Source organism: Dioszegia hungarica, assembly GCF_025882075.1.
Source record: "Dioszegia hungarica strain PDD-24b-2 chromosome Unknown MKK02contig_24, whole genome shotgun sequence".
Classification (NCBI taxonomy): domain Eukaryota; kingdom Fungi; phylum Basidiomycota; class Tremellomycetes; order Tremellales; family Bulleribasidiaceae; genus Dioszegia; species Dioszegia hungarica.
The window spans coordinates 305924-329691 of NW_026515778.1; the positions used below are offsets into that span (position 1 = coordinate 305924).

The window sequence follows — 23768 nt, forward strand, 5'->3', positions numbered from 1 at the left end:
GCTAAACGCCATTAGAACCCAAAATCGAAGCTAGAAGCTCGGGGGTTGAAGCTTGACGCAGAGCGTCTTCCTACCTCCATACCTTCTCTCTCGCAGGCGGTCGAGGTACTAGAATCTCGCTGGTGTACATCATGACGACCCCTCCTCCGCTCAGGCGCCCGGGAGGTGCTCGGCCGAACCCCTCCACGTCGAGGATCATCCCTCCGCAGATTCATATCCCCGAGGGCAACGTCCGTAAGTTGGCTGGCCAGTCAGCGTTACATCTGCTCGAGCTGATAGGATAGCCGGATCCAATGTCGACCAGAACGGCGAGAACGGCTGGCAACATCCTCCCGATGGTCTACCACCCATCTCGGGCTTGCCTTCGCTCGCGTACAAACCCATGGCTCGCTCCTCCCCTGGTCCGTCCACTCGCCCAAAGCTATCCTTATCGGGCTTCTCCACTCCTTCTGCGGGATTGAGTCCTCTCCTCATACCTGCTACCGCACCGGCACCTCCTCCCCTGCCCGCTCCCCTCGCCCTGAACCGGCCCGGACTTCTCAATGCCCCGTCCGCATCACTCACATCTCGAAACCGCGCTTCCCCCTCTCTACGCCTCGCCATCCCCTCCCTCGCACCTGGTCCCAGCCCCGGTGCTCCTGCTGGCTCCGCGTACCCCTCTGGCTCGGGATCAGCCGGGGCGGATGGGGATGAGTACGGTCTCAATACCCCGACGGCCACGTCCGCGTACTCTGGCTTTGGCTCGGAAGATCGGAACCCAACCCTCGTGCCCCGGAACAAGGACTATGACGGGGATGAGGAGAGCTCATATGGGTGCGGTCGGCTGAACAACGGGCTGGGAACGCAGGGCGGCGGGGACGCTATGAGCAGCATGACGGCGGACATCCGTCAGGCGCTCAGTCGATCCCGCTTCGATAGCTTCAATTCGGCGACGAGTAGCCGGGCGGGAATCCTGAACGGGGACGTGTACTCGGGTGTGGGGTCGGCGCTGGTGGATAGAAGTGGACATGCGTCCCCGTCCAGCTCCAGAGCTAGTTCGAGGCATCGGAATGGCGCTGGAAGGGAGACGGGGATGCCGGATATGGCGTCTATGAGTCTGGGCGAGCGGCGGGGGAGTATCGATGTGGACAGTATCGGAAGGGGGTCGGGACGGTCTACACCTGTACGGAGGAGTATGGAGGACGATCGCCCGGAGCTCAGTCCGGTATTCGATCCGAGCAAGCTCGTCGTGGTGCGGAGACTAGGAGAGGGGAGTGGCGGTGCGGTCGAGTTGGTCAGGGATCCAGGAACGGGGAGATTACTAGCCAAGAAGGTATGCCTTCCTCCTCCTGATCAGACGTGATGGAGCTGATAGATCAGGTGATAGCCCGCACAGCCAATCCAGCTATGCACCGGCAACTCCTACGCGAGCTGGAATTCCTCGATGCGTGCTCCTCGCCTTATATCGTGGATCACTACGGCTCGTTCTTGGCGGACCACGACTCCCAGGTCGGGATCCTGATGGAGTACTGCGAGGGCGGGAGTCTGGATAGTCTGTTACGGAGGATGAAGGAGACGGGGATGCGGTGTTCGGAGCATGTACTGGGGAGGATCGCTTCTTCTGTAAGTTCTGCTCTTTGGTGAGGGCGGTGGTAAGGCTCTATCAGGGGAGGGTATTGGGGGACCGAGCTGATCAACAGGTCCTAAGAGGTCTGGACTACCTGCATGAACGCCGGATCATACATCGCGATATCAAGCCGTCAAATATACTCGTTACCAAGTCGGGGCAGTGCAAGCTGTGCGATTTTGGAGTATCGGGCGAATTGATAGACTCGGTCGCGGGGACGTTTACGGGGACCTCGTACTATATGGCTGTAAGTTCAGCCCGCTCATGCCAATCTCCAACAGTGGGTTCATGCTGACTGTCTAGCCTGAACGGATACAGGGCAAACCATACTCGATCCGCGCAGACGTCTGGTCCCTCGGTCTCACGCTACACGAAATTGCGCACCTCCGCTTTCCCTTCCCACCAGAGGGTGAGAGCGAGTATGTCGCGCCTATCGAGCTGCTCAGCTATATCGTGACGGCGCTGGTACCTGTCATGATTGATGATGAGAGTATCGGGAGGGTATGGAGCGAGGGTATCAAGAGCTTCATGGGGCTTTGGTGAGTATATCCCACCGCTGTAGGTTCCCGGAGGGTACGGGCTGACACTGTAGTCTGATAAGGAGCGGGACAGAACGACCATCACCTCGAGAATTGCTGTCGCACCCATTCATCCTCACGAGCGAGGCGAAAAAGGTGAATATGGCAAAATGGGTCGCAGCCCTATTGGATGCCTAGCCTCTCCCCTCCTTCCACATCGACATCGAGCCAGTCCTCCGGGGACGGGCGAGACGGAACGGGGCCGCCGACCGGACGTGCACTGTAGATCGCTGTCTTCTCCTTGCTCATCTAGAACTACCTTTACCCTGCACATCACATACTTCATAGGCAATCCCCATACATTGAGTACTCTCACGCTGGTCCGTAGCTACGGCCGGTCATCCAGTACGCCTGCCGCTGCTGACACCTGATTGTGCATGGACCAACTATCACTGACCTTCTCTGACGCGAGCGCTATCGCTGACCTTTGTGGGTGCGTCATGGCGTCATGGCTGCCTTTGGCTCCCATCGACAGTCGTCATTGACTGCTGACTGATCTCGGGCGTTCCTTTCTTCGTGGTACCTGCTTGCCTTTTAGCTATAACAAAGGAGTTCAGGCGTCGTCGGGCGGACGGTCTCCAGAGCCATATACTGTTCACTTCACTCTCTGTAACGCCAGCACCGCCAGCACTGATCATGTTGCCTGAAAAGATACAGCTCGGTCCCGAGTTCGACCTCCGCGTCGCGGAGATGATGGTGAAGTGGAAGGTACCCGGGTGCGCGCTTGCCGTCGTCCCGCTCGATGGAGAGCCGATCATCCTGACATACGGCGAGATGTCTCCCGGACGGCCCGTCGATGCCAAGGTAAGTGTATCGATGTATCAACGCTGACAAACAGACCCGCTTCCCAGTGGCATCATGCAGCAAGCTCGTCTCTGCGCTCGCACTCCTCAAGGCGCTCAAGACCGCAGGCTACGACGCACCGCTCGACGTGCTCGTCAAGATGATCCTCCCCGCTTTCAAGCTTTCAGACCCAGACGCTACGGCAAAGTGCACTATCCGTGACATTCTCGCCCATCGGTGCAACATCTCGCCTTACGACTTCCAGCTTTCTCGGCCGTTCGAGTATGGCGTCGACTCCGTACGTTGTATACGTAGACCAGATTAGCAAGTCTATCGCTGACTCGCAGTCGAGCCTGGTCGCGGATCTTCCAATGCTCCGTCCCCTCCGGGAAGGACCGCAACTGTACAGCAGTATCGTCCAGCAACTGACCTATCCCCTCATCGAGCATCTTACGGGTCAGTCGTATCGTGCGTACGTCAAGGAAGCCATCTTTGACCCGCTGGGCATGAGCGCCACTGGCTACTCTGCCAAAGAAGCGGGAGACGACCTCGCTGTGGGGTATCAAGTGCGGTACGGTGAGGAGGGGCTGGAAGACCGACCGATGGCGTTGAAGCATGGTCTGGATGGGCTCCGCTTGGTCAGCTGTGTGGCCAGTACGAGGATGATCACCACGATCGAGGACACTGCAAGTCCTTCTCAACTCTAAGGGAGGCTTTGCTGATGTGGATAGGCAAAGCTCTTGGCGTACCTATCCAGAAATCCTCACTTCGCCGAGATGTCGATCCCGATCCCGGATTCTCAGACATGGACTGAGGGCCGCAGTGTTCTCGGCGCAGGAACGGTCTCGTCCCTCATTGACGGACACCTCATGTCCGGTCACGATGGGTCTTGCGCCGGTTTCCGCGCCCACATGTTTTACTTTACATCGCTCAAGCTCGGGCTCGGGATACTCACCAACTCTACCGAGGGGATGCACGTGGCGGCGTGGATCGAGGCGTGGATCGTCGGCTCTCTCACGGGTAAGAGAGAGGAAGTACTGGAAAGGGCTCTTACGAGGTACGCATCCGCTCCATCTGTGCTGATGATCAGGATTGAAAGCGGGCACGCGACTACCCACAAGCTGGCAGTCCAAGAGTGTTCAGCTGTCACAGGTACCGGAAACGAGCAGCTCGTCGGGACGTTCCATTCCAGCTCTTTCGGGATTCTGGAATTCACCGACGACTGTAATGTCCCAACGCGGCCATCGGGGCGGAGGAGGAACATACCCTGGCTGCCCCACATGTACGGTCAAGTCCGGCAACTGATCACAAGTATGGGCGGAAGCAAGTTTGAGGGATGTCTGGGGTGGACGCCAGGCGAGGGTCAAGAGCAGTGCTGGGGAGAGCAGTACGGCTACCCGTTCAGTGTGGAAGTGGTCCGTTCTGGTGCACAGGGCGCAGAGGAGATCAAAGTGAGCGGTATGAGCTGGATGGTGGATGGGTCAGATGGGCCGGCGACATTGTACTCTCGTATCTGATCAGCGATGAAGTCAAGTCAAGGTAGATCGAGCTGATTCATCGCAAGTCGACCTTGTCTAGGCTCGGTCCAAGCCCCTCACTTCATTTCACGAGGGGGGCCGAAGTCGATCGAGAGGCTTGGACCGCGCCTAGACCTTGTCTGGCTTCTGGCCCAAAATTTGTTCTCCTGTTGTGCATGTCAATGTCTTGGCAGATTCCTGTTAGTCTACTATGTCCAAGCGCCTGGGTAACTGGTCAGCTGTGCTGGGATCACTCACCCATGAGTCAGCATGCCATCTGGCACCGCATAGGCTGAAAGTGGCGGCTCGGAGCAGGGCGGACTGGCGCCTCTTGGTCGTAACGCCGCCAACTTTTTTAATCCCGCTAGAGGTCGGGCGAGCCACTTGATTCGACTTTCTCCTATGCTAGAGCACCTATTGTGACACCCATACATACAGCATCTACTCCGCCCTTACCCACATCATCTCGTAGCAGCGTCAATCGCTGTCGTGCGGACATATCAAGCTCGTTCGACTGAGCTGGAACCGAGCTCTTCTGCCCGAAATCGACCGCTCCTTGCGCCATCATCTTCACGATGGCATCTTCATCGGCAGCTTCCTCGTCGGCTCTGCGGAGCGTCATGCGCCCTCGTTTAGTCACTCAAGGTGTAACGAGGAGTTCAAGCCGTGTTCAAGCCGAAGTTCATGCCTGTAAGTCGAGCTGGCGGGTCTCCGCGTCATCCCTATCAAAGCTTCGGACGATTCGGACATCAGACCTGGGGTTCCATTCCAGATTGAGGGATTGTACTGACGCCTTAGCTCGATCTTTCGCCGCAGCTGCTCAACGCGAATCGGTCGAGCCGCTAGAGCACATCTCTCCCTCCTACTCTCACTCCCCTCCTCCCTCCCGCGCCCCCGTTCCACCACCTACCACCGCCGCATCCGCCCAATCCTATCTCTCCGACCTTCTCCATCTCCCTCCCTCCCGCGCCTTCTCCCCTGACCTCGCCCTCCAAATCCTCACACATAAATCATATCGCTACGCCCACCTCATCCGGCATAATCACCCCCGCTCGCGAGATCGATATGAACGGGAACCACGGCGGGACTTCGGAGTGCAAGCAGCACAAGGGGAAGAAACGGAGGGACCATCGTCTGTATCGCACAATGCGAGGCTATCGTTCCTCGGGCGGAGGGCGCTCAACACATATCTGGCGCTGTTCCTGCATAGCCATCTGAGGACGGATAGGGGGTTGAGAGAGGTGGATTTCTTGAGAGGGAAGGGATTGGATGAGAAGATGAAGGCGATGACACATGTCAATAATCTGGGGAGGGATGTTGGGGGACAATGGGGCGTAGGGGATGTGATGCGGTGGGATCGGAATGAGGTGAGTGCTGGGTCTTCAGCCTAGAGTGGCCGAGCTCTGGCTGACGTTTCAGGCCGGCATACCAAATGCGGGCCTCAAGATCCGGGGCTTGACAGTCGAATCCATTCTCGGCGGCGTATTCTCCGAGTTCGGCTCAGCGGCAGCACATCGCGCTTTCCACCTCCACCTCCTTCCACATCTCAGCGAGCAATTGCGGGATCCAGTGTTGCTGGAAAGAGCAGAAGTGATGCGCGCGCAGGTGGAGAGGGAAGCTGGGGGTGGGGTGGTCGGGGACATATCATGATGAAATGGAATGAGCAATCAGAAGGGTAGGGGATATACTGAATACCGAACCCTCGGGTTGGGAGTTGTAGTGGAGACTGACCGTTACTGATAGCTTGGGGCATAGAGGGTGCTTGGGCTAACCATCACCCGTTGCTTCACGTTACAACCTCACCTTAGATTTCGGTCGCACGGGTCAGATCGACCCCTGCAACTAGCGCTCGAAGTCCACGTCACTGCGACATCCTTTCTCACCTGAACCCCCGCCTCCGACCCTTGCGACTATAAGATGTGGGTGATGGAAAGCACCAGTGTCTTGACTTCCTTTTTGTTGGGGCCCAAAGAGTCAGGGAAAGGCACCCACAACGGGCGAGCGGTCCTCTTTCAAAGCCCCCTCGCCACTAAGCGTGACGTCTTCCTTCATACTCATATCTCTCGCTCCAATCCCCAAAGAAGAATCTGCAAGCATGTCAAGCCGCAACTCAGTAGATTGGACCAAGGGGGAATTCGCTGCGTTCCTTGCCGCTCTCCCCGAGGTGCCTTCAGAAGGCGAGAGCCATACCATCCCGCCCGGATCGAGCTCTGGACCTGTTGCTCGATCGGGAAACATCCCTCAGGAGCGCGACACATTCATCGAGGAAGGTGCGGAAGATGGAGGCGACAGTGATACCATGCCACGGCTCCTATACGAAGGATTATCATCCGATGACGAAGATGACACGACCACTCAAGCGCAGCGGCCCGACGATCTCGCCCCGGCGTCTCACGACCAGGAGGAAGCCGAAAGAGAAAGACAGGTGGACGCTGCCAGGAAGGGCAAGACAGCCGCCACGATCGTGCCGGCGTCGGCTAAGGCCTCAGAGTGGACATTGTCTGGAGTGACAACAGTGCCAACCGAGTCGTCCCATCATCGCTCCATGAAGCCAGATGAGAAGCAGGCCTTGGCAAAAGCTCTCCGAGATATCAAGGTCCGGCTGAAAGAAGAGCGGGGGCAATGGAAGTCTTCCACTACAGCGCCTATCGAAGCGGACAAGGTGACCGCCCGCGCCTCGAGCACCCGCCTTCGAGCATCCACCAAGGCAGCAGGCGATGTCCTGATCGGCCTCCTCGACAAGACGGAGAGACCTCCGAGACTCCGGCGCACGGTGGTCCCCAGTTCCGAGCCACTCCCTTTCCAGATGCGTGACCTGCCTCACCCCAAGGAGTCGGCGGACGATACGCTCTTGCTCGAGAGCTTCGAACGGCTGTCGAATGACTTTGGTCGGAGCGCTCTTGAGTTCAAGGAGACTTATCGGGGGTGGATGGGCCAAGGGCTTGTGAGCGCCAAAGAAGTGAAGATGGAGGCGACTCGCCTGATCAAGTACACGGCGACCGTCGACCGGTGGGCTGAAGGCTTGGAAAAGAGCTTGCGCGAAGCCTACAACGCATCAGTCGCGATGTTCGAGTCGATGGGGACGACCGGACGAGACGTGAAACTCCAGGCTACGGGTCCCTTGGACCCAGTCCAGCTCGGCTCGGCCTTCCGTACCAAATCTCTGCTCGTCAACGCTGGGATCATTGCGGCAGACGAATACGCAAGTCGAGGGAAGTCTACCAGATCCACAACGGCTTACACTGACGAGGCGTTCGAGGACGATGCACGCACACTCATCCGGGCGCTCACTCGACTCGACAATCTCAGCACTCTCGTCCAGACCGTTCCTGCCCTCGCCAGACTCCGCGCGCCATCCGCCGCTACTGGTACCACCCAGACCTGACTCGAATATTGACCTGATAATGCCCGAAAGCTTGCGCGGCGATGGCATTTATCAGCCTTGTGTATATTTTGAGTCTGATGCATGACCTACGCGTAGATCGGGACCCTCGAGCGTAGTGCGATCCAGGATTCTAGTATATCACAGAAGAATCACATCCTTTCTACATGGCCACCTTTCAAGCGGATCACTCCGTCCAGGTGCCACCTGCCCCTGACCAAGTGGCGACTTTATCGCTCAGGATCGCTTCACTGTTTGTGGTATCGTCTCATTGTCCCCGATATATCGTTGGTCTCACTGGACACCACCTCGCCGCTACAACTGCTCTTCATCCAATCACGATCAACATGTTTTCCTTCCCCGACGGCATGACATCGCTCGAAGCTGCGCTTGGCGTGATTGAGAGGACAGTCACCGCTGAGAGTGCGCTATGGCAGCAGTGTGCAGACTACGCAAACGGCGTGTCCAAGGAGGACCCGGTCTTTACCAAGATGCTGTACGACAGGGGTGAGACACTGAAGAGAATGCAGAAGTTGGTGCATTGGATGGTCCGTGAGGACATCCTACCGTCTACCTCATCAAAGTTCTCGAACGAGACGGGTCCTGCCTCTGACAACGAGAGTGCGGTGTCGGCTCTGGCGTGGATCGACAAATCCCTCGACTCGATGTCCTGGCAGGCTACCACTGAGATCGAGAAGGCTCAAGCGCAGACGAAGAGAGGTCAAATCATGGACACGATCTCCGGCGCTCTTTCGAGTGGGGTACTGGACAAGCACGAAGCCGAACAGCGCTTGCAGAAGTTGGCCGAGAGTTGCGCCACTCTTGGTACCTACTGTGCGCATATGGCGCAGAGTCTGCAAAAAGTCAGCGACTATGCCACTTTCGTCAAGCTCGGACGCCGAGGCAAAGCGAAGGGCGGTCCAGCCGCAGGAGCATCTGAGAGACCCTTTGGTGCGACCCGCATCGAAGGGGAGCGCGTGCTCCATCTGACCGACAAAGAGATGAGCGATGCCATTTTCAAGCTCTACAGTTACACCATCTTCTCGACACTCGGAGGCGACATGTATCGGTACATTCCGGCGATCCGCTCTGTTCAGCAACAGGAATACAGGGACTACTGGGCGCAGCTTGACTACTACGGGCCCCAGCTTGAGTCTTGGCGCAAATGGATCGAGACGGCTCGAGCATCGCAAGCTACTGAGCTGGAGAAGACCGTGGAGACGAACGAAGGAGAGGGAGTAGCTTGAGGGGGCGGAGTCGATTGGGTTTGATCATGGAATGTGAGCAAGGGGTCGGTCAGTGTATCTTGCATGCAGGAGATATCATCACATCGTGATTTGCGTACACAGAGCGAACAGCGTCATCGCCTTAGCCAGTAACAAGTCAGTCACAGCCTGCAGGTAAGGCTGCAATAGCTCAGCTCGCAACCTTTCCAGAACTCGGCCACGGTCAATGTACTCCAGACAGAACGTGTGCATGCTGACCGCAGCATATCCCACCGAAGCCTCCCAATCTACTCGACGTCTCAAGCGGCTCTATCCGCTCTAACCAATGACAAGCTTCTCCTCATCATCGTTGAACTGATATTCTGGGATTTCGAGGTTGAGCGGTGCCGGTCCACGACGGATACGGCCCGAGATATCGTAGTGGGAACCGTGGCAAGGGCAGAACCATCCTCCGTAGTCACCTGCCTCGCCTGAAGAGTCAGCTCTGGTACTTACTCAACGCGAGAATCACATCAACTCACCGATGGGGACACAACCGAGATGTGTGCAGACACCCAACATGACCAGCCTGAAGAATCAGCTATGGGATCTCGATACAGAGCAGGTAAGAGGGGCGAAACTTACCACTCTGGCCGCTGAACACGATCATCGTCCGCCTGGGGGTCCCGCAATGTCTTGACGTCGACCTGGTTGGCCTCGTCAATCTCGTCCGCCGTCCGGTGACGGATGAAGACGGGCTTTCCTCGCCACTTGACGATGAGGTTCTTGCCTGCAGGGGTCAGCCAGCTGGACAGAAAGGGAATGTATGTTCTGCTCGATAATGCCGCTTCCTCTCCTGCAGCCAGCTCCCTCGTTGACAGAGGCCCCGACGGGGTACAGAGTTTCGGAAATGGGGGACGGGTACAGTAAAGCCCTCTTGCCTCCTACCCTTCTCGGTCACTTTCCCTTCCCCTGATTCCCGGCGTTCCAGTACGACAATCAAGCCCATCTCGACTACCCATCCAACTGCTCTTTCCCGTCCATTCCCTGCGAAACCCCATGAAGTTGGGACGTGACTCACCCTCCGGAATAGACTTCATCTCGACCTCAATCTTGGCCAAAGCCAACACATCCGCCGACGCCGCCATGTTACTCAGGATATCCGCGACGGTGCTCTTGGCTCCGCTGGCAGCGAGCACACCGAGCGATCCGACCATGAAATACGACAAGGTCTTGTTGGTCTCGCCCTGACCCTTCGCGCGGTACGGGGAGAAATCGGGGACGCCGTTGGCGTTGGTGGCGGATGCGGGAGTGCGGGGGGAGGTGTGGATGTACCGTGGGGAGGAAGGTGATGTGGGGAGGGCTGGTACAGTCAGCCAGGTTCAATTGTTGGGGGCAGTCGCGCTTTCAAATATCCACACCAAAAAGGCATCGGCAATCCTTCCTTGTCCATTTTCTTCATTCCGGTCCCTTGCACCTTCTTCTGCAGCTCCGCCTTTCCTCCGTCTCCTAACGGCCAGCAATCGAATACTTACCGTTGACGCGGCTCAAGCTTAGAACGCCAGTACTCCTCCCAGCAAACTTGGGGATCGCATCCGCCCGTCCACCGTGCTCATGACCCGCCGAGGGGACCGCAAACGAAATCTTGGGCGCGAGGGGTACGCCGCTCGCGAGTGCCCTCGAGGTCGGCAGGAGGTTGATGCGGGATGTGAGCATCGCCATTGTACTAGGAGCTGTTTTAGTGAGAGTGGTGTATGGTATATGGGTTGTGGATCGACTTTGAGGCAGCCATCATTGGTTGAGAGGAGCGGGAGCATTTTTGGCGGTTTCCCTTTCCGGGTCTCTCCGATAGGCGCGGTAAAGGGAGGCGAGGAATGTGGCGGAGCTCTGGCTATGTCTTGCTGATGCTTTGATGCGCATACATCTACGCTGCGAATTATATCTGCTACAATCTATATACAGTATCATGACGTGGAAGATCAAGATATAAGCAGAAAAGATTATGGTCTAGTACCACCATTGTCCGTAAATAAACCCTCCGACCGGGCTAAACTTCTCCCTCTGCCCCGGCTTGTGCCGATACATCCCCGCCTTGGTCAGCCCGACCACGAAATACCGCGCCGTATGTCCCAGCCACCACCATGTCCACACGAACCCAATCGTACGTTCGACCGTGACCAGCCACTTTGGCTCCTTTTCGCCTTTGGCCCACTCAGGATGTGCCCGGTCCTTCCAGGACCGCCAGTTCCGCTTCACGAACGCCTCGGCCGCGAGCGCGAGAGGCTGAAGGAGGAAGAAGGTGGTCGTGGAGAAGGTCTGAGCGAGGGTGATGGGCTCGCCGGCGGGCGCGGTGTGTAGTTGGAGGAAGTAGGAGGGGATGTCGTGGTGGAGACCGGTGAGGGCGAAGACGATGAGGGATTTGAGGAAGTTGGAGAGCATGATCTTGGTGCTTGTACGCCGTTTGGAGGTAGTCGGGGCGGTAGGGAGCGGATGAGAAGGAGAGGCGGAGCGGGTGGAGGGTGACGAGGTTTCGGATGGAGGCGCGGACTGAAAAGAAGAAGCTGCTAGGCGAGGTCGGACGGAGATTCCGGACGCAGGGAGACCCAGGATGTTCTCTCCGATACCGATCCATCCGAATAGGATGAGCCAGTGATGAAAGTATTGGTGCCAGGTCTGCGATATCAGCATTGATCTCATGGGCCCACTGTATCTCCCGCTCTTCCCATCATCCCCCACAACTCCAGCTCCGCAAGATCCCCCTATCCATCTGGCAAACACCAAACAATCATCATTATCACCTCCAGCTCGATCCTCCAAGCCCTCTTACTACACCCTGTCTTCTCACGGACTTCTCCCTGAAACTGATCCTGTCCTTCCATGAAGACTTACCTTTGACCACATATGCCCCAGTCCCGGATGTATCCACAGATCCCTGATAGTCCCAAAAAGCGGCGGCCACCCCCACGGGCTCCACCACTCCCCCTCCCATCCCAGCACACCGCCGAGCGCGACCGCGATGATTGAGATGGGGGTGTACCATTCCTCGATGGACCAGAAGACGCGGAGGGCGATGGGGACGGAGTAGAGGGCTCGTTGGGGGATGGTGAGCGTTTCGTGTGAGGGGGCGATTCCGGGTATACCGCGGAAGAAGGCTGCGCCGGGACCGACTGAGGGATCAGCCCAGACTCACTCGGCCATAAGCAGGAGAGAGGAACTCACAGGTCATGTATGCCCGTGCGAGATCATAGCATAGATATCCCGCCGTCAGATAGCGCAGCCGATTAAGGAGGAAGGCTATCCGACCGGATTGCCGAGTGAAGGGGTGTCGTCTGGAGCTTGCGGGTAACGGGGCGGTGTAGTTCCACCCGATCCCTCTCTGCGAGAACCAGGCGCCCAGCACCCAGTAGAGCTTGGCCCGCGTCCTGGGAGGGGGTACAGGCTCAGCCACCATATCCCCCTTCTTCCCTTCGCCTTCCTTGTCCGCGCTGTTACCGAGCTCGGCCATAACCGGAGCCGGGCGCAGCCGGTACCAGTACTCCTCTGCGGGATAGAGGAGAAGCAGCTCGAGCGCCTTCTCGAGATGCCATAGATGACCCGTCGTGTTTCCCCAGTGTGTCTCCCAGTCGTGCTCGAGAGGAAAGAGGAAGAAGTACGCCTGATAGCTCATCATCAACGGGAGGATGGACGCGCGGACGAGCTTCCAACCGCGTGTAGGCGGGGTGAGGGCGATGAGAGCGCATGAACCAACTATGGCCGCGACGAGGCCGTACCAGTCACTATCGGCGATAGGTCGGGCGCCGCCATGCTGATTGATGAACCGCCGGAGGAAGACCGGGTCGGGGGTGGAGCTCATGATTCAAGCCGAGCCTGGGCTAGCTCAGAGACTCTGGGACAGATGCGAAGGTGATGAGCGGTAGTGAAGCTTGAAGGTCGCTTTTATACAGTATATTCCCATCCGTAAGGGCGCGTAAGGTCCGAGTTGACTGAAGTGAGGGACGCATGCTGTGCTCGAGACGGAGACGGAGGAGGCGCACCATGCGGAACCCCTCCTCCCCCTTCCCCCCACCCTTGTTTCAGAATTCGGCCTTGCCGGACGCTATTGCCGTCAATCTCCGTGACGGGCACGCAGAAGCTCAGACCGAGATTCACCGTCGTATACGATGGCGCCCAGCCGGGAATACGCGGGAATACTGCGATGAGCTATTCGGAGGTGTTCTCCATCTCCGTTCGCACAGCCGATGGATTCAGGCACGGTTGGCAGAATTTCAGCGAGCAGGTCCATTGCAAGCTTTCATCGATTCATCGCTCTCATACGCTGAATCATAACGCAGACAGACAGCTAGTATCTGCATCTACAATGGCGCTCGAATCAAAGAAGCGCTCGCATGGCGATTCCAACGCCGCTGCTGGGCCTAGCAAAGCCCCACGGCCCGCTCCAGCGTTCACATCCGCGCTCAAGGCAGATGAAGGCGACTTTCCACGAGGCGGAGGGACCACTCTGTCCGCTTTCGAGCTTAAGCAGGTCAGGGAGGAAGGAAGGCGAGAGGCAGAAGCAGAGATAGCCGCAGAGGTAGGTCGATCCCACCGAGTCGTGCAGGCAAGATCTGGGACTAGGACTGATCGCTTCAGTCTGGCGCGCGACCGGCTAAGAAATCGAAGCGCCAAGTCAGCGAGCGCGAGGCGCGGCGTCTGAAGAAGAACGAGGTCAAGCCAGACAACGACTTTGACAAAGATCAGATCCGTATGTATCACAAACCTTCTGTGGAGCTGGACTGAGCTGATGGGCCAGGCGCCGAACACCTGAACTACAAGCGTCTGACCATCGGGACCCGCGTTCTCGCCCGGATCCACACTATCCTGCCCTTACACCTGGTCATCTCGCTCCCCAACAACCTCCTCGCCCATGTACCCATCACCGAGATCTCCTCGACTCTCACCGCCCTCCTCTCCGCCGAAGAGGCCGCCATGTCTATCTCAGAAGACGAGGACGACGAAGATGAAGACGACTCGCCCGCCAAGTCCGCGGCGCCTGAGCTATCCCAGCTCTTCGTACCAGGCCAGTACTTTCCCGCTCGTGTGGTCGCTACCTATCCCACGGCGAGCCAGGCCTTCGTTTCTCAGTACCCGATGTCGGAGACGACCAAGCTGGCGGCGAGGGTGGAAATGACGTTGATGCCGGAGAAGGTGAATAGCGAGATTGCCAAGGCGGATCTGGACAAGGGGTTCGTACTTGTTGGGGAGGTGAAAGAGGAGGAAGATAAGGGATGGAGGGTCGGGCTGGGGTTGGGTGATGAAGGCGGAGGGAGTGGGGTAGGGGGGTGGATAGGGAAGGAGCAGGTGACGAAGAACGTAACGTGTAAGTCGACCAAACCACATCTTTCCCGCCAAGCGCGCTCGCGGGTGTATGAGGTTGCGGATAGACCGAACGACACGGAGATGGGTTACGAGGGGACCTGAAAGACGGGAGGGAAAGAGGGAACAGCTGAGTTGGGAGATGATAGGGAGTAATGGGTGCGAAGCGTGTGATGGGTTAGAAGAGGAGACTGCTAGTCGAGAAATGACTGGGAGTGCTGGGTGTGAAAGGTATGAGGGGGAAAAGGGTGTGATTGGCGGGAAGAAGCCTCCTCGAGTCACGACCCTACAATACTTAGCTGACATCCCAGCCGGAACCCTGATCCCCGGCCAGCTCGTCCGAGCCTCCATCTCCTCCGTAACCGCCTCCGGCCGCGTCCTGCAGCTGTCCCTAAACCCTCAGACTGCGGTCAAGGGTCAATTAAACGAGGTGTCCAGCGTCAGCTCCATCCTCCCCGGTCATCTCGTCTCGACGCTCATTACCGCCGTCATGCCGAGCGGGCTGAACGTCAAGATTGGGGGTTTCTTCGATGGGACGATCGACCTGACGCATTTGGCTTTGGGGGATGCGGAGATCGAGGACAGGTATAAGGTCGGGAAGAAGGTATGTTCATCTCCAAATACTCCAGATAGGGCAGTAAGAGGGTAATTGCTGACAGCCAGATCCGCGCTCGAGTCCTATACGATAACCAGACCGTTACTCCTCGCCGGTTCGGTCTCTCCGCCCTCCCGCATATCCTCGATTTGGAGTCTCCGCTTGCTGCCGACAAGGTTACGCCCTTAGAGCAGGCCATCCCGATCGGGAAGATGATTAGCGCGGTGACGGTCCAGAAGGTCATTTCTGAGTGGGGTCTCGTTTGCCGCACCGACGATGGATTGGACGCTTTCGTTCATGTAAGCTACCAAGCCAGCCACGAAGAGCTCAGCTGACAGTGTAGATCAGCCACATCTCTGACGAGCGTCTTCCTTCCCTTTCGTCCTCCGCCGGCCCTTACGCGCCCGGAACGATGCACCGCGCCCGCGTTATCGGCCACTCTCCCCTCGATGGCGTCATCCTCCTCAGTCTGGAGCAGAAAGTCATCGATCAGGTCTTCATGGCCGTCTCGGAGCTGTCTGTTGGCCAAGTGCTGAAAGGCACTATCCGCCGCCTGACCGACAAGATGCTCTTCGTCGACATCTCGGGATCGGTGGACGGTATTGTTCACCCTCTCCACTATGCGGATATCCGCCTGAAGCATCCAGAACGGCGTTTCAAGGTCGGCTCTACCGTCAAGGCCCGAGTGATCGAATTGGAGGCGGCACGAAGCCGGGTCGTCTTGACTTTGAAGAAGAGCTTGGTCGAGAGCGATCTGCCCGTCCTGGCTTCTTTTGCGGAGTATAGCCAGGGCGTGGCCGTAGCGGGGACGGTGGTCAAGTTGTTGGACAAGGGACTGGTCGTGGAGCTATTTGGGGGACAGAAGGCGTTCGTTCCGCAAAGCGAAGCCAGGTAAGCTAATTCACGCTTTCTTGCCTAGAGAGAGAGTACCCATCAGCACTCATCCCACTTGATCTACTTATCTTCTTCCTGTCTCGCCGTCGTTACCAATCTCTGTTTCCCCTCATCCAGATCTCAAACCTCTACATCCCCTTCCACATTCACCTGCACCCGCTTTCGCAAGGGAAATGCTTACCCACATCAGTCAAAATCCCTCGTCCAACCTGTCCGAGATCTTCTACGTCGGCCAGCCCACCAAGCTCCGAATCATTGAGCTCCAACCCGCCGTGCACCGGCTCGTGGGCTCAATTCGCCAAGCCCTACCTTCCGCCCTCGCTGCCGAGCAGCTCGACATCGGACACAGCGTTTCTGGGCAAATCACCCAGATCCACGCCGAGCAAGTCGTCATCACCCTCCAACCCTCTCAATCTACCGCCCTTCTCTCCCTCAGCAACCTCTCAAACCATCGCCACATGACCATCGACGAGATGCGGTCAAGTCTCAAAGTCGGAGAGAAGATGGACGGTCTGGTGATCGTCTCGAAGAACGCTCAAAGTGGGCTGTTCATCGTATCGTACCCCAAAAATCCGGCTGCTGCGACCAACGCAACGACAGCAGGCGCAACGGGGAACGACAAGGAAGGGATCTCATGGCGGACAGTCCAGGTCGGACAGGCCATTACCGGAAAGGTCGTCTCCCACTCGACTCTCTCGGCCGGAATCCAGATCAAGGGACTTCGGGGCCGGCTGCACGCCACAAATATCGCGGACGACTATGACCAAGTCTCTTTCCCTCAGCCGGACGGACCTGGCAGCATTGGCGATACCGTCTACTGCACTGTACTCAAGGTCAACCCAGCTGCGAAGCTTTTGGAGCTGTCGAGTAGGGCGTCGAGGGTCAAGTCGACGGGCGGAGAGGTGAAGGATGCGGAGGTGAACTCGGTGGCGGATCTTGAGGTGGGCAAGAAGGTTCGAGGGTTCGTCAAGAACGTAGCGGCTGGTGGGGTTTTTGTGGCGCTGGGGACTGGAGTAACGGCGAGGGTGATGATCAAGGAGCTGTTTGACGATGTAAGTTCAAGGACTCTCTCATCCGGGAATCAGAGCTGATAACTTAGTACGTCAAGGAGTGGCAGCCGAAGTTCTCCGTCGGTCAGCTCGTATCAGGCAAGATCCTCAAGTAGGCTTACTTTTCTTCTGTCTCTGAGGGCAAAGCTGACCCAGTAGGGTGGACACCGCCAACAACCTCGTCGAAATGACGTTCCGTACCAAGGCTGCTGCGTCCAGCAAGAAGGTCGCGCAGCTCGGCTTGTCCGACTTCAAGGAGGGCCAGAATGTTGTCGCAGTCGTGAAGAAGGTGGAGGAGTATGGGATCTTCTTGAGAATTGAAGGAAGTAATGTTTCGGGACTGTGCCACAAGTCTGAGGTGAGTTTTTGGTTATTCCTTGGGCCGACATCCCGAGCTAACGATGTTAGCTTGCCGACAACAAGAAGGCCGACGTCTCGAGCGCTCTCAAGGGCTTCCGAGAGGGCGATCAAGTCAAGGCCCATATCATCACTATCGACAAGGAGAAGGGCAGGGTAGCTTTCGGTTTGAAGGCTAGTTATTTCGATGACGGGGCTGCGGCTGTAGAGGAAGATGAGGAGATGGAGGACGGAGAGGGAGATGAAGATGTCGACGGGGACGAAGAGGTAGACGAGGATGAGGGAGACGAAGAAGACGAGGACGAAGAGGAAGATGGAGATGAGCAAGGGGATGATGAAGATGAGGAAGAAAGCGGGGATGAACAGGAGGCGGAGGACTCTGATGAAGAGGGTATCACTGTAAGTGTCCCGGTATTCATCGCTTCGCAAAAGCTGATAAGTTAGCTTCAAGTTGATCAACCCGGTACCACTGCCACCGCCACCAAGCCCAAGTCCAAAGCCAACGCTGTCGCGCTCGATGTAGCTGGCGGCTTCGACTGGTCCGGTGCTGCTCCGGGCGTTGAGGACGACTCCTCGGATGACGATTCTGACGCCGAGGACGACGCCGAGATGCCCACCTCTACATCCGCTCCTGCCACCACTAAGGGCAAAGGCAAATCCCGCGCCGCCCCTCTCGACCTCACCGCTACCGCTCCTGATGCCCGACCAGAATCTACCGCCGAGTTCGAGCGTGCCCTCCTCGCCTCCCCCAACTCCTCCTTCCTCTGGATTCAATACATGTCTTTCCTCCTCCAGCTTCACGAGGTCGACAAGGCGCGTCGGATCGGCCGGCAAGCTCTCGAGAAGATCGGGTACAGAGAAGAGGAGGAGAAGTTGAATGTGTGGATGGCGCTCGTTAATCTGGAGTTGGGGTTCGGGACTGCCGAGAGTGGAGAGAAAGTCTTCAAGGAGGCGAGTCAGTATAATGATGCGCGGACGGTATACGGTAGGTATGCTGAGGCGCTGCAAGTCGCGGGCAAGGACGAGGTGAGTCCTTCTTTTCGAGTGATAGAGGGCTGAGTTGATGGAGTAGTTGGCGGAAGAGACATTCAAGAAGATTGTCAAGAAGTTCTCAGCATATCCCGAGTCCTGGCTCAGCGCGGCGACGTATTACCTCAAGAAGGGAGATATGGAGTCTGCGCGGGCGCTCCTTCCGAGGAGTCTGAAAAGTCTGGAGAAGCAGAACCGTAAGCTATTTTACATCTCGGGGACGGCTCAGGCTGATCAGATAGACCGCGAGATGATTGAGAAGATGGCGATCTTGGAGTTCAAGCACGGCGAGGCAGAGCGGGGTAAGACGCTCTTCGAAGGTCTGCTCGAGCGGTCAGGGAAGAAGCTGGACCTGTGGAGTGTGTACATCGACCAAATGGCCCGGACCGGTGATATCCAGGGTGTCAGGCGAGCCATCAAGCTCTTCCTTCCCGCGGGATAGCAGCTGATTTGATAGGGCCCTCTTTGACCGCGCGCTGGACCGGAAACTCACCGCCAAGAAGGCCAAGTTCCTCTTCAAGAAATGGTTGGCGCTTGAGGGGCGGATAGGCGATGCCGCAGGTCAAGAGAAGGCCAAGGAGAGGGCGAAGGAGTGGGTGGGGGCGAACGTCAAGCAGGAAGAAGGGGATGACGAAGAGGATGACGAGGAATGAGGAGTTGGGAAAAGGGTGGTGGGGGAACCGGATCTAGACGGATTTTTGCAATGTATAGTGGCTCCGAGTACCATCTCTAACAGCGGCCGCGCGCAGGTTATGTCCCTACTCTCTGTACCTGTCAGTCCAGATCTGTAACACTAAATGCACGAGTGAACGCTCCTCTGGGTCTGAAAACATGAAACGCAGCGCACGGACCTGCCTCACCATACCGACAGTTAACGCGTTTTGCCAACTCGACCTTTTACCTTCAGCTCTCCTCCATATCTGCCGCCTTGCCAGACCAATCCAACGGGCGTAATGGAGGCTGCCTTCAATGCCTGCTCGCTGAAAGTCTACGTACAGGAAGCGTCGGCATTACCGGACACTTTGTTCGATTCGACGCGCTCCGAGGGCGATGTTCGGGCGGACTGGGAGCAGGCGAAAGCTGGAGCCGAACGGGACGTGGCTTTCTTCGGTAGGCCCACCTCCAAAACCTCTTTCAAGCATGATATGAGGGCATTGACTGATCGTAACAGATGAGAAACTGATCTACTTCCTTGCGCTTTTCGTGCCTGGAGAGGCGTTGGAATACATGGATGGCGAAGGGGAACAGGCGGTGCTTGGCCTGGTCAAGCGTATCCAGGTAGGTATCATATGCCAGGAAGATCCGGCATGGGCAGTATGCACAGACTTCGGCTGACCAAGTAGCGAACGATGACATCGTCCTTTCTCCCTCCTACCCCTCCCCGCAACCACGCTCCGCACAGCCGATACAATACCGACCCCACTGCTCCTTCGCTTGGTATACCTACGCTTCCCGAAACACCCCTGACTCCAGGCACAGCAGGTGTGCCAGATCCCGCTACGCCAAACCCGTTTCCAGCGATGCGAGGAGGCGAGGAGGAGTATGCGGACGTCGAGGGTGTGACGGTCTGGGAGGGGGACGTAGGGATGGTGTCCACTCCAGAGGCTGGATCGGGTGGGAAGAAGGGAACCGGAGAGAAGGTGGAAGCGAGGTCGGTCGTCAGAAGGGTAGAGGGTGGATATGAAGTAATTTGGGAGGGGGAGGTGCCCGTCGGTAAGTTAGTCCCCAACTGCGAACTATAGGCATGGGTAGAAGCTGACATGGACAGCTTATGTTCGGACTCAGATCCAGAACCCGCTTTTGGCTCTCACAGCATCCATCACTCTTCGGCCAGACGCTCTGACGCGCTCGGGTCACCGCTCGCACGGGAGCGTCGCGACACTGGAGGGGTCGGTACTGAGTGACGGAGAGGAGGAGGAAGGCGGTGCGGCAAGCGATGAAGAAGAGGAAGCATGGATGATGGATATCGATCTCTTGGGCGGACTAGCTGGCAGTGAGTCAGACCATCCACTTTGATGCCCGGATCACAACAACTATTGTCCACGAAGTGACCGTTGGCGTTGACTCCCTTTTGCTGACTATCACAGCTTCGGACCTCGTACCTGCAACAAGGCTCGGTCCATCTGCACGCCAGGACCTCTCTATCTCGGACTCTACGTCGGTAAGACCGACACCGCTGTCCGCCGTTACTCCCGTTACCGCTCCTCACCACTCCGCGCCTCCCACTGCTAGCCCCGGTCCTCACCGGTCGGCCGGAGATTTGCCCTCTCACCTCCTACCCTCCGGTTCCACCATGCGCAAGTCATTCCGGCGCGTCCTATCACTATCCCCCGGTCTTAGGGTCAGGATGCGGAACCTCGTCCTGCCCCAGCTCATACCGCCCTCCGGAACACATGCGGACGACTTCGACAACGACGATGGTGAGAACAAGGTCGTCCTCTGCGTTGAGATCGAGAATGCTCCGGATGGCAACACGCCCCCAATCGCATTCGTCGTATCCCGCGTGGAAGTGGAGATCGGCGGAAAGGGCGGCAAGGCCACCGCGGCTCTGACCTGCCAGCCTACCAGCTCGGATGACGTCTTCCCGTTACGGCTCCAGCCTGTGGAGCAGTACAATCTGCTCTACGGGGTGACGGTCGCATCTACCTCGGAAGAAGGCGGATGGGAGGATGATCAAGCTGCGAGAGCGGTTCTGAGGAACCTCGGGACGGGCGAGGTTAACCGTCCGGTCAGCATCATGGTCATCGGGCGGCCATACTATGCTCCTTCCACGACTGAGGGGGTAGTGTATCCTACAAGGGAGTTCAGCTCGCGCTGGAATTGCAACCTCGACTTGTCGGCGTACTATGCTAGCTTGGCCTCGGGCGCTCCGCCTCCGATGGCCGCTGGACCCAGTCGGCAGCGCACGTCCAAGCCGGTGTCTTTGCCGCCCGCAAACGCCATCGTCGGGGACAAGCGGTACTCGCTCGCCACACTCCTTGCGGGCGACAACGACGAGGCAGCGACGCCTCGCGAACCGATCGGTCGGCCCCCCTCACTGCCTCCTCCAAAACGGCTCGTCTCGGGTAGGCCACTCATGCCGAGCCAACTCGCCAATCAGGCGCAGGGGCAGAACCGCTTATCCTCTCTCCGCACCGTAGGGGAAAAGGAGGAGAAGCCGGGCTTGATGGTCAGTGTCCGCCTACTGGATCGGACGGAGGGGGAGACCGGGACCATCAAGCCGCTAGAGGAGTTCAGCGTCGAGGTGTATGTCCAAAACCGGACGGAAGAGGTCAGGCGCTTCAGATTGTCTGTACCGGGCCGGCAAGAGGGACGCGGGAAGTCCGCGCCGGGCGTCATACCCCTCGAGAACGATATTCGCTGCGGTCCGCTACTTCCGGGCGCGAGCATGAGCTCAAGAATACGCTTCATGGCTCTCAGGGATGGTGTACATCGGATAGAGAAGCTGCGCGTGACAGGCGTAGGAGACGATGTGGACTTCATTGTTAGGTGAGTCTGACCTGGGCGACGTACGGGGTCTGGGTAGAGCTCCAGCTGACGATTTAGTCCGGTACTCGACGTTGTGATCGGCTCGGGGATCGATTAGCTCTACTGGCGAGCAGGAGGAGTATAGGATAAGAGGCCCACATTATCACGTATGTCCAGATGGGCCGTGGTTCTGCAAGAGACGTCGCTGATGGGACAGGTCGCGCTCAGAACAGTTCAGCGGGTGTGCCGACAAACGGGTTCGGTCGCATCTTCGCTATTCGAAATCTTGTACACTTATCTCTACGCATATTCACTTAGGGACCCAGGATCAGGACTCTATAGACCGGTAGACACCTGAATGCACACACTTTCGGGCGGGTCTTGGCCATGACAACAGATCATGAGACATGGCCGAGGTCGGTCTTCTCCGTCGCCGCCGTTGCAGCTGGTCCGCGCACTGCAATCGTCGCTGCCTTTCGCCTTTATCTCTCCGTCTTTCACTAGCAGATCGATACGCCTCAGAGTGACCACGGCGCGCAGCAGCTCTCTCGCCATGATCATAGGCATCCTCTCGCGCTTCGCATGGTGAGCTATCCTTACACGCTGGATGCGAGGTCTAGTGTATTCGCCGCCCAGCTAACTCTTCCCAGCAATATCTTTTGCTTTCTCTACCCCGCATACGCGTCGTACAAGGCTCTGTCGACGCCTTCGATCGATCCAGCTGGAGACATTCTTATTGAGCGATGGCTGATGTACTGGGCGGTGGTGGGCACGTGGACGGGCGTCGAGGCTCTGGCAGGCTGGTTGTTCACATGGTGCGTACAGGTCCTTTGTTCGCGCAAGTCCCAGGTGGACCACGCATACAGCGCTACTTGTCCTGTCAGACGACAATGCTGACAGCTAGGCTACCATTCTACTCGCTTTTCAAGACCGTGTTCTTCCTGTACTTATCACTCCCGCAGACTGAGGTGAGCTACTTTGCCTACCTGCACCTATTGTCGACAAGCGATATTACGGTGAAGCTGATCGCTCAGGGCTCCACTTATGTCTATCGCGCACATCTCGCTCCGCTGTTCTATCAGCATGAGGAGGACATAGACGCCGCACTGAATGGCCTGCGATCGAGAGCTACGGAGACGATTACTGGTGCTTTGGGAATGATATGGGAGAAAGTCCGGCAACAGCTCAACGTGAGTTTTCCTCAGATATCACCATCCCTTGAAGCTCGCGAGATGTGGAAGTTGCTGATCGTACAGATCGCCGCTCCAGCGTACCCCGAATATGCCCAAGGTCACGAACAGGTCGCTGCCCCACAAATGCCGCCGCCGTCCTTCCAGGATCCGGCTGGAGGGGCTATGCAGCAGATGTACGGACTATTCAATAGATACGCTATACAGTAAGCCGTCGAGACCATGCTGTACTTATCATCGAAGCTGATGCCTCAGATACCTCCCAGCAGCTATTACCGCCATCCAAGCAGCCACGAACGCAGCTACAGCACGTACCATCCCGGCCGCTCAAGCTCAGCGTGAAGCTCAGATGGTCACCGAAGCCATGTCTATGCCTATTCCTTCCATCAACAATTCGGATCCCCGCCGTCTATCCCGGACATCGCAGTACGCGTCCACCGAGAGCTTCGCTCGTATGCGCCATACGTCCGACCAGTTCCTCAATGCCCATCCGAGGTCTGCGTCCAATCCCCAGATGCCCCCACAAGTCATACACCGCAACTCGGATGAATCGCGGAATACGATGGGCTCGAATCGATCATCCCGCTCTTCTCTCGCGGGAGCGTACGGCGAGATGTCGGGGTACGAGACTATCAATAGGGAGGATGCGGTGGATGCAGTAGGGGAGACTGTGCCGGAGGCGCTGCGGCCAGGGGGTCCCCGAAGGGGGTCGAGCTGGTTTGGATGGGGAGGTCAAGGTGAGGAGAGAGCTAAGGCGGAGTGA

At 57.6% G+C, this 23768-nt stretch overlaps 9 protein-coding genes across 9 annotated transcripts; 7 read left to right on the forward strand and 2 right to left on the reverse strand.

Annotated features, from left to right (window-relative positions):
* Positions 1-131: 131 nt before the first annotated feature.
* Positions 132-2322, forward strand: MKK02DRAFT_19752 (kinase-like domain-containing protein; the record flags this gene model as incomplete). The annotated part of the gene is made up of 7 exons (XM_053086142.1): positions 132-234; positions 285-964; positions 1106-1312; positions 1360-1602; positions 1680-1853; positions 1910-2145; positions 2199-2322. The coding sequence occupies 7 exons, from the start codon at positions 132-134 to the stop codon at positions 2320-2322; spliced, it is 1767 nt and encodes a 588-aa protein (XP_052942801.1).
* Positions 2323-5302: 2980 nt separating this feature from the next.
* MKK02DRAFT_12931 (uncharacterized protein) lies at positions 5303-6119 on the forward strand (the record flags this gene model as incomplete). Its single annotated transcript, XM_053085527.1, has 2 exons — positions 5303-5851; positions 5904-6119. Coding segments are annotated over 2 exons (765 nt in total), but the record flags the coding sequence as incomplete, so codon positions are not given.
* A 460-nt stretch (positions 6120-6579) lies between these two features.
* On the forward strand, positions 6580-7869 carry MKK02DRAFT_40407 (uncharacterized protein; the record flags this gene model as incomplete). The annotated part of the gene is made up of 1 exon (XM_053091087.1): positions 6580-7869. The coding sequence occupies one exon, from the start codon at positions 6580-6582 to the stop codon at positions 7867-7869; it is 1290 nt and encodes a 429-aa protein (XP_052942803.1).
* Positions 7870-8213: 344 nt separating this feature from the next.
* On the forward strand, positions 8214-9113 carry MKK02DRAFT_40408 (uncharacterized protein; the record flags this gene model as incomplete). Its single annotated transcript, XM_053091088.1, has 1 exon — positions 8214-9113. One exon carries the CDS (start codon positions 8214-8216, stop codon positions 9111-9113), a length of 900 nt encoding a protein of 299 aa, XP_052942804.1.
* A 297-nt stretch (positions 9114-9410) lies between these two features.
* MKK02DRAFT_19723 (Rieske [2Fe-2S] iron-sulfur domain-containing protein) lies at positions 9411-10793 on the reverse strand (the record flags this gene model as incomplete). The annotated part of the gene is made up of 5 exons (XM_053086133.1): positions 9411-9562; positions 9614-9660; positions 9717-9861; positions 10153-10434; positions 10607-10793. 5 exons carry the CDS (start codon positions 10791-10793, stop codon positions 9411-9413), a joined length of 813 nt encoding a protein of 270 aa, XP_052942805.1.
* A 285-nt stretch (positions 10794-11078) lies between these two features.
* On the reverse strand, positions 11079-12924 carry MKK02DRAFT_35233 (uncharacterized protein; the record flags this gene model as incomplete). The annotated part of the gene is made up of 3 exons (XM_053089116.1): positions 11079-11744; positions 11961-12238; positions 12291-12924. 3 exons carry the CDS (start codon positions 12922-12924, stop codon positions 11079-11081), a joined length of 1578 nt encoding a protein of 525 aa, XP_052942806.1.
* Positions 12925-13428: 504 nt separating this feature from the next.
* Positions 13429-19000, forward strand: MKK02DRAFT_35234 (putative rRNA processing-related protein; the record flags this gene model as incomplete). Its single annotated transcript, XM_053089117.1, has 14 exons — positions 13429-13699; positions 13722-13775; positions 13861-14427; positions 14735-15027; positions 15087-15317; positions 15362-15909; positions 16103-16964; positions 17012-17073; positions 17121-17319; positions 17370-17717; positions 17763-18344; positions 18391-18544; positions 18590-18755; positions 18805-19000. 14 exons carry the CDS (start codon positions 13429-13431, stop codon positions 18998-19000), a joined length of 4533 nt encoding a protein of 1510 aa, XP_052942807.1.
* A 300-nt stretch (positions 19001-19300) lies between these two features.
* Positions 19301-21933, forward strand: MKK02DRAFT_35250 (TRAPP trafficking subunit Trs65-domain-containing protein; the record flags this gene model as incomplete). Its single annotated transcript, XM_053089126.1, has 6 exons — positions 19301-19457; positions 19519-19625; positions 19691-20060; positions 20116-20340; positions 20435-21836; positions 21894-21933. The coding sequence occupies 6 exons, from the start codon at positions 19301-19303 to the stop codon at positions 21931-21933; spliced, it is 2301 nt and encodes a 766-aa protein (XP_052942808.1).
* A 435-nt stretch (positions 21934-22368) lies between these two features.
* Positions 22369-23768, forward strand: MKK02DRAFT_40413 (TB2/DP1, HVA22 family-domain-containing protein; the record flags this gene model as incomplete). The annotated part of the gene is made up of 6 exons (XM_053091089.1): positions 22369-22400; positions 22466-22630; positions 22720-22783; positions 22850-23005; positions 23072-23211; positions 23261-23768. The coding sequence occupies 6 exons, from the start codon at positions 22369-22371 to the stop codon at positions 23766-23768; spliced, it is 1065 nt and encodes a 354-aa protein (XP_052942809.1).